This window comes from Scophthalmus maximus, chromosome 4 (assembly GCF_022379125.1).
Source record: "Scophthalmus maximus strain ysfricsl-2021 chromosome 4, ASM2237912v1, whole genome shotgun sequence".
Lineage (NCBI taxonomy): Eukaryota > Metazoa > Chordata > Actinopteri > Pleuronectiformes > Scophthalmidae > Scophthalmus > Scophthalmus maximus.
This window is the reverse complement of record NC_061518.1, coordinates 14,927,425-14,946,035: the sequence shown is the minus strand read 5'-3', so window position 1 is coordinate 14,946,035 and position 18,611 is coordinate 14,927,425. Positions and strand designations below refer to the sequence as shown.

Sequence of the window (18,611 nt, the reverse complement as noted above, 5' to 3'; positions counted from 1 at the left end):
GTTTTTTTTAAAGATATTTTTGGGGCATTTTTAAGCCGTTTTAATGAAAGGACAGTTTTCAGTGTGACGGGGGGAGAGAGAGTGGGGGAAGACGAGCAGCAAGGGGCTGGGGTCGGAGTCATCCATCTCCATAATTTGGGTGCTTCACTTTCTTACTTTTAAAAATTGTGCCCGGCTTTCATAGCCTTTTATCGTTGTTTGTCATACAGATTCCATGTAGCTTCTTATAAATAAATGAGCTAAATGTTCTTGTTAAAAAAAGCTCACACGTATGTAGTAGCAAGTCATATGAATGTGTCAATTCATCGTGGCGTCTCTTTCCTGTGAATGTGTTTGCGAACGTTTCAGACTGAGCCGGAGCTGATTGAGGAGACAAATGTTGACCGTCTCATGGGGCCGCAGGGATACATGTATGGCCGGGGCCTGAAAGGCCACTCGGAGACCTCCACCCTGAGCTCACAGCCATCTATTGATGAAGTGCGGCAGCAGATGCACCTGCTGCTGGAGGAGGCATTCAGCCTGGCGTCAGGGGGACAGTCCACGTCCGGAAGGCAGTCCCACCACCACCACCACCACCACCAACCCCCTCCTGACCACTACAACCCGGCACCGCCTCCCCTCCCTTATGCAGATGTGGTGACCAGTGCTCCGGGCACGATGAACTGTGGGCGGGGGGGCCTGCAGTGGGTACCATCTTATGGTGCAGACATGTATCAGTGCAGCCTGCCTAAACCAGTAAGTAGGATTAGATTATTCCGCTTCTCTTAAGAACTGTGATGGAGTCTCTGTAACCTTAAATGCCTTTCACCTTGTGTTTAAGGCCTTCCGCTTCACCCAGCTTCCTGAGATGGCCATGGGTTCTCCTCCCCCTTTACCACCTCGCACTGGACCTCCCCCTGGGACCCCCTTAAGACGGTAAGTCTGGGTGAGACACAGGCATGCACTCGCACAGATGTAGGCACGCAGAAACCATCTTTTTTAAAGCCCATTCGGTATTTCACAGTTATTCCGTTCAAATTCATAATCAGGGTCTAGATATTCACTAGGTAAAGTGCTGTGGCCAGGGGGATTCTAGGCCTTCTATACATTTTAATATTGAACTTGTGCATTGAGAGATGGCAAGAATATTAATATGGTACTCACTTTTTCAAATGGGATGTGTCTGCCATCTAGTGACACTGGCGGAGTATTGCATCTATGTATCTATGTGTGTACTTTTCCATCTCTGTTCCAACTTAGCTCCACTTCTGACTTGGGGCCTAAGGGAAGGAGCTCACAGACATCGGCCACGGAAAGGCAGAGTCAACATGACAACCCATATGGGCTAACAACGAGAGCAGCACTTCCATCTATCACTGCAGAGCAGCCTCTGTCCAACTACTCAGGTAAGAGGAAGATGAGCTTTGTATTTTAAAAGTATCCCATAATGTGTTTTGCTTCAGTGTCAACATTCATTTAAAATGAAAATCTTAATATTAGTCATCCCCGAAATATATCCATCACTAAATGTGGGGAAAAAAATATATTCATTACTGGCTCTTCTCTTATCTCCAGGAAACCCAATAACAGCTGTCTACGCCATCCCAGCCTCCAGGTCCGGCTACTCGGAATACTTTCTCTCAACACCACCCACCTCCTACCATAGTCCCTCTTGGATGTCCTATCCACCTGAGCCTGAGGATGTGCCGCCTCAGTGGGCAGAATCTGTGAGGAAGCCCATTTTTCTTATTTAGGAAGCACACAGTCAAAAATAAAGAAGTAAATAACTGAAAGATTGTTTTAATAATGTAAACAGATCTTTTTATTAAATTGGGACAGTCCCAGATTCCAAGCACTTTCATTAACCATTCTCAATGACTATTGTAATATTTATTGCAAAGGTAAGGCTATATCCAGATTTTGAACAGGGTAGCAAAGTGCTCTAAACAGAAAGAAGCCTCTAGGAAAGCTTGTAGGTTTAGTAGTTGTGAATTTAGACTTAGTTGGTAATTATTGTTATTCTATTTTAGTGTTCTGACATTATACAGTACATACAAGGAGCCCCAGCCAATTAAATTCTGTACTTTTAAACAGAAAATTTGAATACAGACTACGTAGTTTGCTCAACTGTCTTTATGGCTGCCGTTGTGTGGACACAACAAAATACCACGGGGGTTGAGCACATTACCTGATGAACACCTGCAATATTTTCCTTATTTCTTTTTCATATAAATTTGACACTGTTGAAGCTTTTGTATCAACATATATCTCATTGCTTCACTCAATCATTACTTTCACTGTTGTTTTGGTTTATTAATAGTGGTGGAAGAATGGTTAAAATAAAATAATGGGCAGCCATTCCTTTTGTTGGAAGTAATCCTAAATGTGGCTATATTACTGATGTCCTGTTCACCCTGTTTTCCAGGTGCCCCTGCCTGGTTATGTGGAGGCTTTTCCTCATCCTCGCTACCCACAGGGGAGCCCCACCAGGCTTCCCCTGGAGTATAACCCGGCACTGGAGCAGCCTCCCGTTGCCCCAAGCACAGCATCCCAGCAAAGCCTGCCCCAGGTGGTGAAGGACATGGACAGCATGCCCCTGAGCAGCCTCTCCACCTCGGCACTCGTACAGGCTATACGACAGGAGGTGGCCAAGCTGGCGAAGAAACAAAACGAAATGTTTGAGTTTTAGTTCCGGCCCCTTGTGAGCAGGGGCTGGTTAACCGTGTCTTCAGCAGAGGTACACAGAGGCGTTACTCATCAGACTGATTTTTGATGTTTGTACTGTAAAACTGAACTGAACTTCTTTACCAACTAATCACCCACTGATTTGTTTCTTATCACAATCTAACTGACTTCAAGGAATGAAAGTTTTTTTTTAAAGAAAATCCTCTATCGATGATGTCCCAAATAACTATACATTCATCTCTTTTTTGCAGTTATGCCGATAGGATACGCTAGATGTGGACAATACATTTTTTTTCGCCAGGATCAGACATTTCTTTGTGTGAATCAGCATCAACTGAGAAGAGAGGAAACAGTAGCATCACTGTCTGTACTGAGAGGACCAAATACTTCCTGTCAGATGTTACGTATAAACCACAGTGTATATAAAGTATAAGGACATCAAGTATCTTATCTCTTTTTATAGACCATTAACTTAACTAGATGGACTACGTGAATATCAGTTCAGACCAAATCAAACTACCACATGACATCAGTTTACTTTCATATCACATATCAACACCATAACATTAACAAACACTGACTGTCTTTAATGATCTAATATTTTTTTTAATTAATGTAATTGATTTACTGTAGCTCCTGTTAATTAATAAATGGACTCAGTTTCGGTATATTTTTATGTCCCGTTTTAGTTTTCAATTGAACATGGAATCTTAAACTGCATCTACGATGATGTGACATACAGTATAGCTTAACGTCTTTGCCTTTATGTTATCTGAAACAGATTGAAACTTTTATCCTTGCAATATTGTTTGGGTGTGCACAAGGTACATTGACTTGGGTGACATTTTTTTGAGTAATGGCCGGTTAATATAGCATACTATTGTTAAAATACTCAAAGACATGAATGTTGTCTTAACTGTATTTTTGTCTTTTCTTTAAGAAAACAAAATGTCTTTGGCTTTAGCTGGATGGACACGAAAAAGTAGCAGTTTCATATTACATACCATTACATTCATTTAGCAGACGCTTTTGTCCAAAGCGACTTACAATAAGTGCATTCAACCATGAAGATGTTGAGCGCAGTGGTTTGAGGATGCACACGTTTTTAAATACAAGTTCAACCCCAACATCTTTGTCAAAAATATGACTCTCTCTGCTGCTGGTAATGAAGCCACGGTTTCTTACGAAGGTGGATCCATTGTTTGTTTACTGCGCCTCAAGGCCTCTTAATGGTCTCAATGAGTGCACTTCTCAAATCAAACAACGAGTTCATGTGGGTCTTTGAGCAAATGAGAGGCCTGGTCCCGAGTTGGTACTGCTGAACTTCAAGGGAGTAAACATTTTGAATGTCTGCCTGAGCACTGACTCAAACTGACTGCATCAGAAGCACTGTGTTCAGTAAAAACACAAGTGTCTTCCTGATTGTGAGGTGCAAAGTGCATGTATGCTGAGCCATAGACACTGTCAACTTCCTCAATAGGCTTAAAAATGTCTTCTTAACCTTACTGATCATTTTAAATTGCACCATTTATTTTTTACATTTTACTGCCCTGAAAGAAGTCAGTTCTTCCAGCTACTGGAGTAAAGGAGAATCTGGCTTGTCAGAGTCATTCAAGCAGCAGGAAGGTGGGAGGTTGAACATGCTGTCATTAATACTTTAAATACATTTTTGCACTTAATGGACACGTCAACCAAATTAGTTTTTTGTAACTCAGACTAAGGCCACTACAGAAGGGCAGTGCACAACACAGGACAATGAACTCTTGATTAAGAATTCCGATAAAACAAAAGTCATCCAGTCATTGCACAAATGAAATTAATTCATTCATCTTTCTAGGAGACTCATACTTATTTTCACTGTGGAAAAAAAAGCCTTCAATAGGTGATGATGAGCTCTTAATGCAGAATTGTTGCTTTGGGAAAGGAGTTGACTGCAGATGAGTGCATGTGGGCCTATAGAAGGGGTGCTGCAATAAACAGTCAGGTGCTGTAGATTGCCTACTTTTACTATATTATTGCAAATCAAATGGAATGCTTTGCTAATAATTATAATCAATTCTGTCATTGGACAGTTGTCATTTGTGACATACAGTGGGAAAGACTACTGTGAGTGAAAATGCCTTTAAGTCCTTATTTTCTTTCTTAGAACATTACTGCTATTGCAGCAGTTCAGGATCACTTTTTTTCCATCATGACTTTTGAACAAAAGTCAAGATGTCCTCTTTTCCGAGCATTGTTCCATCATACTCATGCCTGTTGGTATGTAGGTACTGTAGGTAGAAGGAAAAGCTGTTTGTCTTAAAGTCAACAGGAACTTTGGCATTGCTTGTTTTCCCAAGATTCCTTTTACTCATCATTCAGAGGCGCACTTAATGTCTTAAGACCTGTACTCAATACAGTGAAAGAGTTTTTGTGTATACCAGAAGTGAACACCTTTCCACATTCTCATGCTGGATAACTGAGGAAACGGAGTGAAAAATAAAAGAAAGGGTTTTAGGTGATTTACTGGTTTATTTATTCTATAAGATGAAATACGAAGTGAGCTAAACCTATTAAACATCAGTGTCTTTTTGTCTTCCTGACTGGTTTCCTCATTTTCTTTTTCCATCTGCTTGAAAATTGTTATATTTGATGTTGTTCGGAGATTGATCTGACAGAGAGACCTTGAGACAGATGAGGAATGAAAGAAATATTAGCCTATTCATGATTGAAATTAAATAAAAGAATTTATTAGAGGAACAGAGTCAATCTGTGTCTTTATATCTTTTCCACATGCCATTTTCCCCCCTGGTGAGCAATATCAAAAGAGCTGAAGCAATTGGTGCACTGATTCTACACTGCTACAGACTGGTACTGGTATTAGTAGAAGGCGGGATTACATTAATATTAGACCACAGGGTACGTGAAAGTGGCTTTGTGTCACAACATGGAAAGATTTCTCCCTTGCTCCAGGAGTACTGGTTGAAGGCGGTGTGGTAGTTCTGTACCATAGTGTCCTTTTGTCAGCTGTTGGATGCTGGACAATTCACCAAGACAAAGTCAAATAGAATAGAGAAATAGAATATGTTGTTTTTAATATTATTTTAATTAATTTCGGAAATAACACATTTATAAATATTTTGATATTTGAAGTCTTAGTTTTTCAGTTGTAGATGTTATGTTTTCAGGTTCAGACATTACTTTCTTCAGTTTCAAATTACATTTTCTTATTTCAGATTTTTTCCCCCTCTCTTTCACATCTTTTTTTCACTACAGATCGTATTTTTTCAGGGTCAGACTTTTGGCTTTGATCTGGCATTAGGGGCGTGGTATCAACTGTGAGGGGCGTGAAATATGTGAGTGACAAGCATAACAAAGAAGGCTGGGGACCTTCCCTACAGGAAACACAGGTATGACAAGCCGAATGATCACTCAGGATACCGCCCCCGTGTGACCTATAGTACCATATACCTGCTGACAGGTGCCACTTTCAGCTTGAGTTGATACTGCTGTTTACTTTATACACCAACATAACGTACCTTCATTTGACTGTCGAGTGCACGGAACGATATGATGGGTGTTAAAAGTTGTAATCAACGTAAGCAATATTCAGAATATGTCTTGGGGTGATTTATGTCTTTCCTTGCTTAAACTCTATTGTCTACTTTTTAATAGGACCTGTGATAAAAGCTGCAGCTAACCTACAGCCTGCTGTGGTCTTCACCGAGTCGTCTTTGGTAAGGTCTCAACGGTGAGTCGTCCATTAATCACCTGAACTGTGGCGGACTGCCAGAGTATGATTTGTTCTGATAATGAACAGAAAATATATTTGACCTTTTACTTATTCTGAAACTGAAGCGAACCACAGGACTTTGGCTCAGACGACAGTCAGTGTGGCCCACGTGTCCCAGACCAGCTGCGGATGTGGTCAGCAGTGGGTCTTGGGTGCGTTCACACCTGCACTTAGAGCTGTCCACATGTGAGTGGATCACCCCAGACAGGTGTTAATACCAGGTCTCAACAGAGTCTTTGTTTGTGCCAATAATGAAGTGGATCTGTAGTTCAGCATTTCTCCACCAGGGCTCAGCCTCAAGCCATGTTGACAAATGTTCTCACTCAGGAAGAGTAAATGGCAAAATTTGCAAAGTCTGAACATGGTTAATGTCCAGAGTGACATGTGCATTCACTAGGAGTACAGTGTCGCATTGACATTTTAGATTTGCTTCCGGTGAAATGTTGAGTGTATAGTGACCATGTTCTTGTGAACTTTAAAGTTGCTGCTTTGTCATGAATCAAATTTAATAATGTTCTGAATTAACTTTTTTACCAAAATGGTACACATCTGATATTCCTATTCTCTTGTCAGGGGAAACAATGCCTTAGTGTTGCAAAATTGCTTTTTCGAGATGTCTGTGGTTTATATTCCTCCACTTGTATACACACTTAGTGCTCCATTTATATCTATTTCCTCCCCATGCATTTTAATTTGACTCCTACTTGTTTTTTCTAATGTCTTCTCTCTCGGGTAGGGTGAAGGTAGTTAGAGCCTAATTTGGAGGCTGTAGTTGGGTGTGATCTAACTCTGAAGGTCCATTATCTCTAATAAAGGCTGCTTAAAGTAATTATAGTGCAGCCTCCTGAGCTGACATCAGCACACAGATTAGATAATTACCACAATGGTCACTGCAAGGACAGGTCAAAGGAGGACAAAAGAGTTGAAAGTAAGTGATTGAACAAATCTTCTACGACACTAAAAGTGACTACTTTTACTCTGGAGTGCCTGCAATATCACATCACTCTGAAACTGGATTCAGACTCAGGCGTAGCTGGGAAACCTGCAGGCAGGATTTTGAAAATGAAACACAAAATGGTAGCACAACTATCATCAGTGATGGACAATGACTCCCACCCCATGCAGGACACTGTCTCTGCACTGAGCAGCTCCTTCACCGACCGGCTCCTTCACCCTAAGTGTGTGAAGGAGCGGTACCGCTGGTGCTTCCTTCCTGCTGCTGTGAGACTGTACAACCAGCACTGCTCTAAATAGAACACACACCAACACACACAGGACTCAACCACTCTCAAATAATTCACGGATACACTTAAAGTGCAATAACTAACTGTGAAATATTTATATTTAGTCTCCATGTGCAACTATTGCTACGGCTCTGTATATAGTATTTATATACCTTTGTTTTTCATTTAATGTTTTTTTTTGTAAATTTCTTTATATATTCTGCAGTCCACTTTGCTGCTGTAATGGCCAGATTTCCCCATTGTGGGACGAGTGAAGGTATATCTTATCTTATCTTATCTTAAACACAGATTATTTTGTATTAGTATGAGCCAGAATGTCTTGATGAGATAGATGATTAATTACTTTGGTCTTCGGTGATCTAATGACAATAGATATCCCAGAAGGTAAGATTTTCTTCCTATATCCATATGAATGGATATGAATGAAAATTGCTTTGTTTTCCACAGACCTATCTCTTTCCCAGTGGTGCATACTAAATGTGAATTTGAATGCGTTGGTAGTGGATTGAAAGTCAGCCTCAAAACTGGACTAGAGTCTCATTAACTTAGGCGCCTCTGAACTACACTGTGGAATAGAACGTTAACATGATCTTCCTGCCTGTTGTGCTCCTGCAACAGATGCTCTAGTTCAAATGAATCACGCGTGTATGGTAAATAAAGCTTTGCAACTTTGTCAGTGCCAGTGCAGTTAGGCTGTAAATAGAGACAAACCTCTGGGGGTTTCATACCCGCAGTTCCGTGGGGTGAAGCCTGCAGTGTCAAGTAATTCTATTGGTTATTTCTCAGCCTACTCTGGTCGGTGTATCTCAGAAAATTCCAGTCCACAAAAGTTGTCCACCTCCTCAAACAATGATCAGACCGCTGCTATGACCTGGTTACTATAAGTGTAAAACTGCAGATGCATGTTGTCAGTGCTGTATTACGACAGCTCGACAGTAGGAGAACGACTCTTTGTTCCCCTTACTGTACCACCCCCTCTCTCTGCACACACTTGTACTGGCTGTTTGAAGACACTAGGGGCCATCCAAGAGGTGGCATCACCCCAATGCCACATAATAATAATAATAATAATAATAATAATAATAATAAATTTCATACTGCTAAAGACAGATCGTCAGTGGGAGACTTGCTGATATGCTAGTGAACACAGGCTTATAAATGGAATCTTACAGTCTGATTATTATCTCTTTATTTATATATTTTTTGTCTTAAATTCCTGCATGCAGAAAACGGACTACAGTATTTTTTGGTTGGGTTTTTAAAAAAAAACTTAAAATAAAAAAATCAAAGGCATTTAATCAAATTCCTTCGTCTGTAGGACAGTAGAATATTATATTTAACATAATTGCAATACATTACTAATTGGGAAAATGTTTACGATAATATTCCATAATATCTGGCATTTGAGCACCACAACTAGTAATCGCAGGTATCTTCAGTAGGCTGTATCTAAAATCCATAGCCACTAGAGGTTCAAGATAAATAATGTTTGGCCCTAGAGAAACCGTGTCCCTAGGGAAGTGTCCCTAAGGTAACGTACTGTTCAATGTAAGGTAATGTGAACATTTCACTAAGTTGACCTCCTTTCTCTTATACCAGGTACGGCAAGCTGTACATGAAGAAGTCCAGGACCTGGAGGTTATACACACTGAAGGTTGTCTGCCACGGACCGGAGCACTGACACCAGACAATACCCGTCAAGAGCTAGAGGAGCAAGTCAGCAGAGGACTTGGTGAGATTTTTATTACAACAATTTAGAGCAGGTTATGCTGAACATAAAAAAAAATAAATAAACATTGGTATTGCACAAAATACAGTATGTGCAAAATGTAAACCTCCATATGTGGCAGCCTGGACACAAAGGAGTCATGAAGTTGCCCACAGCACTTCGTTGCCACGTCTGTGGGCAGTTCTGGCATACACAAATAGGTTGACCTGAAAGTTACGAAGGTGCTGCAGCTGTTTCATCGTCACACAATTTGTCTGAAATGCGCTGAAGTTTAAAAATACGAACTCAAACCAAACTTTGGCTGTGTAGTACTGCTAACCGTGTTTAAGTTACTGCATCAGAACTCCATTTTCAATGAGATTTTCCCAACACTGATATGTTAGCTCAGCAAATGTGCCCACCAACAAGAGCCATGATCATTGTTTACGTTTATTATGATAATGTCAGGTCATTTGTGAATGAGCCACGAGAAGTCAGTTAGCGTTGTTGTGCTCCGCTCGTGGCTTCCTCCTCCGATGCAGCCAGGCAGCAGTGCGTGTTCATGGGATGTGGGGGGAGTGGCTTTGGACAGAGGTCTGAAGGAAACAGGTGGGACTTTGTGGGCAAATTTCAAAATCGCCTACCCTGCCTTTAAGATAAACAAAAATAACAGGGAATGGCATGTACAAAGCTCTTTTTTGTGCAAGTACATTCATATTTCTTGGCCACTCCATGTGTATATAACAAACTTTAAGTCAATCCTTACACATTTTCATGTGCATGGATCTTTTTTATCTAATGAAGCAAAGCCAAAGTTCAGACAGGAAGACTGTCTTCTGGACAGCCCTAATTCACAATTTATTCTCGTTTTTAATCAATCAATCAACCATCACAACCCAACACGCTCGCCTCAACCGTATTCTCTCTCTCTCTCCTGTTATTCAGCTGTCATGTCACTTCACGACCCACCTCCACCCCTGCACCACACTCCGGCTGCCTGGTCATGTCCCATCAAACTGTCCAACCAGAAGCCCTTCATGAGACGTCCCAACTTTGTGCTCCATTCCTCATCACCGCCACCAGTGTCTTTGCTCTGTGGGGGAAGTCTCTTTCGTATCATAGCACCAAATTGTTGGAACAGCTTCTACTGGCGTTCTACTTCCTGCTGGGGTCTAAGCGCCATAGTTTATTCCTCCTGCTCACTATAAACTCCAATTTACTTATTCTCATTTGATTCTCAATACGTCTCTCCTCATTGAAATGGCAGGTACTTGTAAGAGAACAAGCCTTCTGTTTTTTTTGGCACATACAGTAGGTCAAGTGTGCAGTCAAAGAAAAATGACTGACTGGAAGTTCAATTTACAACTCACTTGTAAGCTTCAATTATCGAGACCAGTCTGCTCATGTTCTCTTAACGAAGTGATGAGGCAACGCCACAGAACTTCTACTTCTTTTCTCCTGTAAATTCTATTAAACTAGTTGAGCCCATTCTCCAATGCTGACTGCAATGATGAGAATGTCAAGTGTCTGAGTTGGCTCAACAGACAGCGAAACAGATGTTACTTGCAGGCTTTGGTGTATCATAAAACTCCCCCTGGTGAAACTCTAATGTAACGGTCCTTTGACTCAGGAACCTGATCTGCACTTTTCTCCATCAAGTTGCTTCTCTCTTTACGACTTCTCCCTCCTCTGAGATTTTAACTCTTTGGCTTGACAGCAAAAATAAAAAGTGAAAATATATATCTTTTGAAAATTAATGGCCATAATTAGTGTCTCCGCTTTTAGTTAAGATTAGGCACTGATCTATAGATCACAGACCAGTGAGGTTAAATTGTGGATTTAAATGTAGAACTAGGTTGGGAGCTATTTTGTGGTGAATAGCAGGCTGGGTTCCTCCCTTGTAACATGGCCATTAAATTACAACTCTGTCTTGATAATTGAAAGCATCTGGAAGGCTTTGGCTGGATGGGACATGTGAAGCTTTTGCTGGAGCCGGAGCAGAGAAGCTGGCAAAGCTTAGCTCTCTCATTTGAATTAATATCCCCAACACCTGTCTTTGGGGAAATTAATCAGTGTTACTGTAAGCGGCTTTCTTTCTTCCTCAAACCTTGCTGATTTTTTACTTTACTGACCCCATCTGGCAGCTCTTTCTCCCTTTCCCCATCGTCCTTCCCATACTCTCCCTCTGTAGATTAATTGCTCAGTGATACTGTATGTCAAAGACTGCTGTGAGTTTCCCTACCCAGCTGTTTGAAAACGGAGCAGTCAGCAGGATTTGACTCCTCACTTGCCACCTCTTAAGCTCTCCCTCCTACCTTATCAAGATCTCCTTCAAGGCCCCCTCTTTTTGTCCTTTACCCTCTTCCTCTGCTGATTTCTGTTGCAAATTTCCCAGCTGGCACACTCACGACGTGGGCAATTTATGTTTTGTCATTGCTATTTTTGTTGCAGGTTCAACAATTATTGTATGTTTTCAAATAGTGGCCAAAATAAGAACAGCTTATTTTCTCATAGATGAGTTTCTCTGACCTCCATTTTTACTGTAGAGGAACTCACAGCTTACTAAGGTCTGTTGAACTTCATTTGTGGTCTGAAAACAAAGTCAACCACAGATAAAATGCTTTTGCCCTGTTTATGCGTACTTTTTCATAACACGAGTTGAAGTTACAGTGCCAAATAATAATGTTCATCATCAGTTATTACTTAATGAGCTTTTTTTGACACCAGAGTACATAAATAAACACAGCAGGTTCCGTGTGAAGTGCTGCATGACTCACTGTTGATCACTAATGTGAGCCGGAATACCATCACCAAAATTGTCCATGAGTAACATGTCTGTCAATGTAAATTCATGCTTGACGGCTCGTAGTGTGTTTATAAAAGGCTGGTGTGCAGATAGTTTAAATGTTAAACATCAGAACTTTAAACATACATTCAGAACCTTTTCAAAAACACCTCATGCTGCCCAAAGCAGCCGGACGAGGTCGATAAATTATTTGCAGTTGCCACAATTACAGATGTTGCACATTCCTTTTCCTGATATTTTTTGTTTTTAGTTCAAATCTGTCACAGTGACTACCTTGTACCCTTCTTAAATTAACTGAACAACTCTGCAAGAGCTTTTTAGGTTCAGTTTTATTCTCACCAATTGAGGACATCATGCTTGGCATATTCTAATTTCCAGGTTGTGGCTTTTCTTACTGCTTGCTATCAAGAATAAGTCATTGAAGGAGGGAGTGAAAGCCAGAGAGGCTTATTGAATACATAAATCACTTCCTGGATAGAGGGTATGTTGTTTCATTGCAAATGGATCTCTGCCACTTCTCTGTAAATCACCATACACCCAAACAGATGTAGTACCACTCGGAGGCAGGACTCCTATGTAGGCAAAGAGAAAAGATATTACCCTGTTGCTTTCTATATCCTTTTCTCCCATTCCTCTCTTGCAGGGATTTGGGGTTTGCACAGCATTGAAAGACAGGCAGTATTTAGGTTACCGCTCTTGCTCCCGCCTCTCTCCTCTCTGGGTAAAGGGGCACTTGCTCAGCACAGCAGGGATACGGGAGTGGCATCAATCCCTGACGCTGAGCAAAGTCACCAAAAGTTCATACCTGGCCATTAAGCCGTAATGTCCCAACTGTCCTTATGAATTATTTCATGAAACTGCAGGAAACCAGATCTAGAATAATATCATTTTCCTAGTGAGCCAGAGTGTGTATTGCATATAAAAAATATCATCACTAATAACACAATAAGTCTGTCTTTTTTTTATTGAATTCCAGGTGCCACAGTGGCAAGGGTGTTTCTTTTGTATGCTAATGCAATCAAAGGTGGCATTGTGGAAAACACCATGGACTTCAAGACATCATATGAAAACAATTGCACATGGTTGTAGTTGTGGGTGATGGCGGGGGGGTGCACTGCATAATCGTAACAAGCAATGCAGCACATTCTGTTGGCCTTTATTTGAACCAGAGGAGCTGGTGACTTAAGCATAACAAGAAACCAAAGAATACTTTTGAAAGTGGGCATTTATTTTGGCTGCTGACAGAACATGGTCCTGAACACCAGGTCCTAAATATGTCTGGCTGAATATGTACATGTGTGTGCAGAAAAGGGCAACATTATCATGCATAGAATTTTGTCATGGCAAGCGTTTACCGTGCTTCCGTTATAAAGGCAACATATTTAAGATATTGTTTGGAAAATTAAAAGACACACCCTGGAATAACTTTTACATCACTGCAACAAGGTGAAAAGTTAAACCTTTGGAGGGGCTGTTAAGTTACACTTAATGATTTTCCTATAGCTTTAACTTTCAGCTGATCCGCTGGATATTTTCAATCTACTATTTAAATCACTGCGAGCTCTTATTGTGATCTGTGGATCTACAGTATTTTCTTGACTTCGATTCCAGACGAAGCAGACATTTTTAGAGCCTTTTATCCCCAACATTTTTAGTTTTGGTTAATTAAAGCAAGCTCATGGTTGTCACTGCAATAACGGTTTAGAAATAATGAGTCGGGTTCAATCGGATGTTCATAGTCCCTGCCTGCTCCTTTTTAAAGGTTGACATTTATAGCGACCCAATCTGTCTGCTTTCTGTGAGGGGTGACTTTGGCTTTGTGCTCCGAGGCTCCTGACTCCTCATGCTTCACCAACCTCACTGCAGCAATTGATAAAATCCCTCAGCTGAAAAAAGCGTCATTAGAAAGAGGAGATAGTTAATGAACTCTCACCCTACGTGCACATCTGGCATGGTGCCAGATGTGCAACCCTTCAAGTCTCTTCACCTTGGACATCACTCTTCCAACTACATCTGTGGCTACATAAGAAATGGCACTTCCTGAAATCAGCGGTCTAGCCCTTTTCAGATAGAAGGAAGGAAAAGATGAGTGTTAATCCTGGTCCTTGGCTGCAAAGTATGTGACCATTTATGAACTATGACTGGAGCTACCCTGACAGCCTGCTGCTGAGAGTAATATTTTAATGATGTTTATTTTTTGTGAGCTGTTTTCACGATGAGAGAAATAGCTGAAATTTCTCATCAATTTAGTTGAGTTTGTGATTTGTCCTCCTGACAGAGCCTGGCAGATATTGGGATAAAATGTTTCATAACTTGTAATTACAAATTTGTAGACTTGACTGAGTAATTCTTTTCCCTAACATTAATAATTTGTTCTTTTGAAAATTGTTGACTTAATTGCGTCAGATTCATAGTGTTAAGTTATTTTTCTAGTGGAAATGGATGTTCCATGTTGTTGTGGCCAATCCATTAAACAACAGGTCAGCGGACAAATCAGAAGACAGTTGGAGGGTGAACTGATTGTGGAGTAGCAAAAGAAAGGAATATAGAGAAAACCCATTACTAAGATTCTGTGACAACAGTGGGTTTTCTTTGTAACATTTAAAAAAAACCCAACACAACGGTGCCAAAACCCTCAGTTGGAAAGCCTTTATTTTTGTAACCTAATTTTTTCAAAAAGGTAATTCAGGATTCAGGATACGGTGTAGTGAATGGAGTTGGAGGGAACAATACAAGCCTTCCCTATCCGTCATGCACCCTAATTAAAGGTTCTGTGTGTAAGAATACTCCTGTTATTAATGACACTGCTTGCGCATGTGTTCACGGTCCGTAGGCGGATGCGGGCGAGTATCCAGGCCATCGGCAGAAACAATGACAAGATGCCCAGACTGGGAAAGAAATTCAGTGCTATATGGCACTTGGATTCAGAAAAAATTTAGAAGTTAGCAAAACAAAATATTATTTACTGTTTGATAATGTAGTCTATTGATGTAGATAGCGATACATGAAATATCATCCATGACCATCCGCGCTATCATGTGGTGTTGACCTTCCATAGGAGAGGTGGAATCTGCTGCCCCTGCCCGTGTGCAAAGAGGCCAGCCAATCCAATATCATTGGGAACATTTCTAATGATGCAGAGAGAGATACATTACAAACATTACCATTGTAGTACATGGACTCGTTGACCCTGCAGTTTGCTCTTCTTCACAATATTTGAATTGAATCGCCACACTATCCAATTAACATGGATCTGGAGATAAAGGAAGTCTAGTTTACAGTTTACTTTTGACTTGGTGGACTTGATGGGAATTTTGTTGGTTGGTAATCTCATATATTAGTGCCCCTATAGTTATGTCCTTGTGGTCTTTGAGTGAAACAGTAAACTAGTAGGGCAAGATCTCAAGCAGACCATGCTCTATCATCCTCATAGCAAAGTAAAGGGATTACACTGATAGCCATATGTGTAAATCTGTCCATTTCACCATTTTGTTTGTGACGTTAGTTTGCCATGTAAGAGATGTGCTGCCATTAAAGAGGCAATCCTATGCATGGCTGACTGCTGATTGATTCTCTCATGCACTCCTTCCATCTAACTGAATTAAAGTTAGAGATAGCTTCCATCCCTGATAAACACATTATATTCATCTCACTCTCATTCTTTCCAATTCCGTTCCTTTTCTCTCTGTGTGACAAAATAACTGACCTTAGCAGCAGGTATACTGTGTTCCTCTCTGAATAGTTTTAAAATATCCATCCTCTCTCTTTACAATAGCTTTTCAGCCAGCCCAGGTTTGCTGAGTGATTTGTACAATCGGTGGCCCCTTTCCATAGGGGGAGGAATGATTTCTAATTTCGAGAGAGCCTACAGCTTGGAAATTGCAGTTCTGTCACACCCCCAGCCTCGCTGGTGAATACTGACAAGCCCATATCTTGCACTCAGACAAACTGACATGGCTGAATAGTGTAGAGAGGGAGGAATGTAGATGTGAGAGATTTTTTGTACACTGTTGTATCAAAGGAATGGGAGGACACTGCTGTGTCCTTGCAGAGCTCCTAAGGACTGCATATTAGATAGCATTGCCCCTTAATCATCCACTGCATACTGGTGCTGGCTCTTTATGTGCTGTCACGTTTTATCCAGGGACAATGGACTGTTTTGAAGTCCCCTCCAGCCATTGTGTGAGCATATGGTCCTAAATAGTGAGACGTCAGATTGAGGCTAAACTGCTGCATGTGGAAGTACTTAAAGTTGAGACCATGACAGTGTTTATTGATGCACAAATGTACCGACACGTTGCAAACAGTAGTGAAAGTGCTGTATTTTAGTTAGAAATATTTTAGTCCTAGTTTTTAACATATGAAATGTGCAGTGTGCAGTGTACACAGTGTGTACTTTGTAAATGCTTACCTGGGTTTAAATATTTTTCAGGTATAAAAAGACCATAAAACGTTATCATTGTGACATCTTACCTTTCATAAAGGTCACATCTTATATGATATCCAAGACCATCCTGGCTGTCTGCGCTGACCTTCCAATATAACAGTGGCGGGATCCGCTGCCCCTGCCAGTGTGCATTGAGGCCAACCAGGCTGCAGAATCCAATACCATTGGGGACATCAGGGAGATGGGTGATCGGGCAACTGGGATTGCGGATATGGCAAGTGGATGGCAACTAGGAGTCTGCTTTCTGTTGCCACTGGACCATATAAAGTTTTGAAGAGGATTTACCGGGACTGCAGACAAGAGACCGGCGGCGGCGATATTGAGGTGAGTGCAAGGAGGGAAACTTGGGGGATTATGTGAGAAATGTGCTTTTCCTGGGCAGCGGCTACAGAGACAAAACTGTGAGACAGCTATGCTTCTTTTGAAGCTCCAACTGCAGGCAGTGGATATCATCTCTGTGAAGTAATCACAGTGAATACACATGTTTGCTGTGCACACACAGCCATAGCAATAGATGTAACTCATAAAATAACACAATTGATAAAAATAGGAGACTTAAAACAACAACATTTTAAATTTTAATTCAAAAGCTGGAAAGATCATTGAAGAGGCTGAAAAAAATCCCAATATGAGTCCTTAATACAGATTAAACATGAAAAAAACTAGCAGATTTGAGGTGAACACATGAGGAGAGCAAATCCTGCAAGGTTGGACAAGTGGGTCCAGGTGTTGGGGGCTTGGCTGAGGGTGGTGACTATGTTGTGAGACTGACATTTCACTTTTGACAAAATGGGATTTAAAATATTCACAGTGTCGTTGTGCAGGACAATCGGCTTTATGCTGTGATATATTTAAATATATTTTCAAATGTATTTTAAGGCTTCCCATAAATTACACTGCCCTTCCAAAGAGATTTGTCAATGATCACTCAAAACACACCACTGTAATAATGCACATATATGCGAACAGAAACCAGCCTGACCTAGCCTGTTTGACCATGTTGTATACTAACAATCTGTCAAATCCTACGGCATTTTTAAGTGAAATCTGTGGTGAGTTGTCTTCCTTTTTGACGTTCTCACCCTTTATTCCCTTTTCAGAAATTTTGCAGGGCTGTGATCATTTCAATAATTCATTATCTGTTAGTAATGCCAGTTTCTGGTACTAATAGTAATGTAATTGCGGCTTTACTCATCAGTCTATGGTCCTGTTCATAGCTGCTTTAAAATGTCTCTCGGGTTATCCGATCACAAGTGGACGCTCTAAGTACCACTCAAGTGACCACTTGTGATCGCATCTCATTTCCCGCACTGTATGCAAATAAACATCATTGCTGTTTGCATAGACCAAACGGGTTGGTGCTTTTAGCCACTTCCATTATAACATATATGGGTCAGTTCGTTTGTACACGTGCATGTTTGAGCTTGCTGTGTACAGCTGGTGCTTCTGGTAGCTGAAACGTGTTCAGCAACATCTGTAAATAAAGCTGTTTTCAGAACTCTGGAAAAAATCTCCAGAAAATTGGGCCCGGATCTTTTCAGGGGTTTGCCTTTCACATATTGGGAATGCTCCGTGAAAATGTTAGGAAAATGTCAAGAGCAACATTTGCTCACATTTGCGTTCTCACATACAGCTCCTGCAAAAAAGTCCATGACTTGTCTGAAAGCAGCTCAATTGATGAATGCTAGTTATTTGGCAAAAACCCAAACCATACAGTACATGGTTAAGTGTGGCCTCAGACCTTCATTTGAGGATATACCTCTTTATTATCCCCGTCCTGTCTGTGTTAAACCAGCTGCAGTATTGAATAACTGGCTTGGCACCACAGAGAAAACTTTTAAAATTGACTCTTGACTTTAGTCAAGGTCATTGCATGATTGGCACACCCCCATTATAATCTTTCATTATGACAATGCTGTGATCCACAAATTTACCTGAGACATACACTACACAGATCCCCTTTTTAGTAT

At 40.9% G+C, this 18,611-nt stretch overlaps 1 protein-coding gene and 1 long non-coding RNA gene across 3 annotated transcripts in view; both read left to right on the top strand.

Annotated features, from left to right (window-relative positions):
* Nucleotides 1-5,397, top strand: part of kiaa1549lb (KIAA1549-like b) — a 53,819-nt gene extending 48,422 nt beyond the window's left edge. Inside the window, exons 18-23 of one of the 2 annotated variants that reach the window (XM_047331718.1) lie at nt 349-735; nt 821-915; nt 1,240-1,385; nt 1,555-1,706; nt 2,405-2,716; nt 2,916-5,397. In XM_047331718.1, the coding sequence (XP_047187674.1) occupies nt 349-735; nt 821-915; nt 1,240-1,385; nt 1,555-1,706; nt 2,405-2,668 (1,044 nt within the window). In that variant the 3' untranslated portion in view covers nt 2,669-2,716; nt 2,916-5,397. Of the gene's footprint in view, nt 1-348; nt 736-820; nt 916-1,239; nt 1,386-1,554; nt 1,707-2,404 lie in introns of both variants that reach the window. The other variant, XM_047331717.1, reaches the window with a different exon arrangement.
* Nucleotides 5,398-5,930: 533 nt separating this feature from the next.
* LOC118302302 lies at nt 5,931-12,996 on the top strand. Its single transcript, XR_004790506.2, has 4 exons — nt 5,931-6,241; nt 6,319-6,394; nt 9,280-9,412; nt 10,334-12,996. It is a non-coding gene; the product is annotated as an uncharacterized LOC118302302 (long non-coding RNA).
* Nucleotides 12,997-18,611: the final 5,615 nt, after the last annotated feature.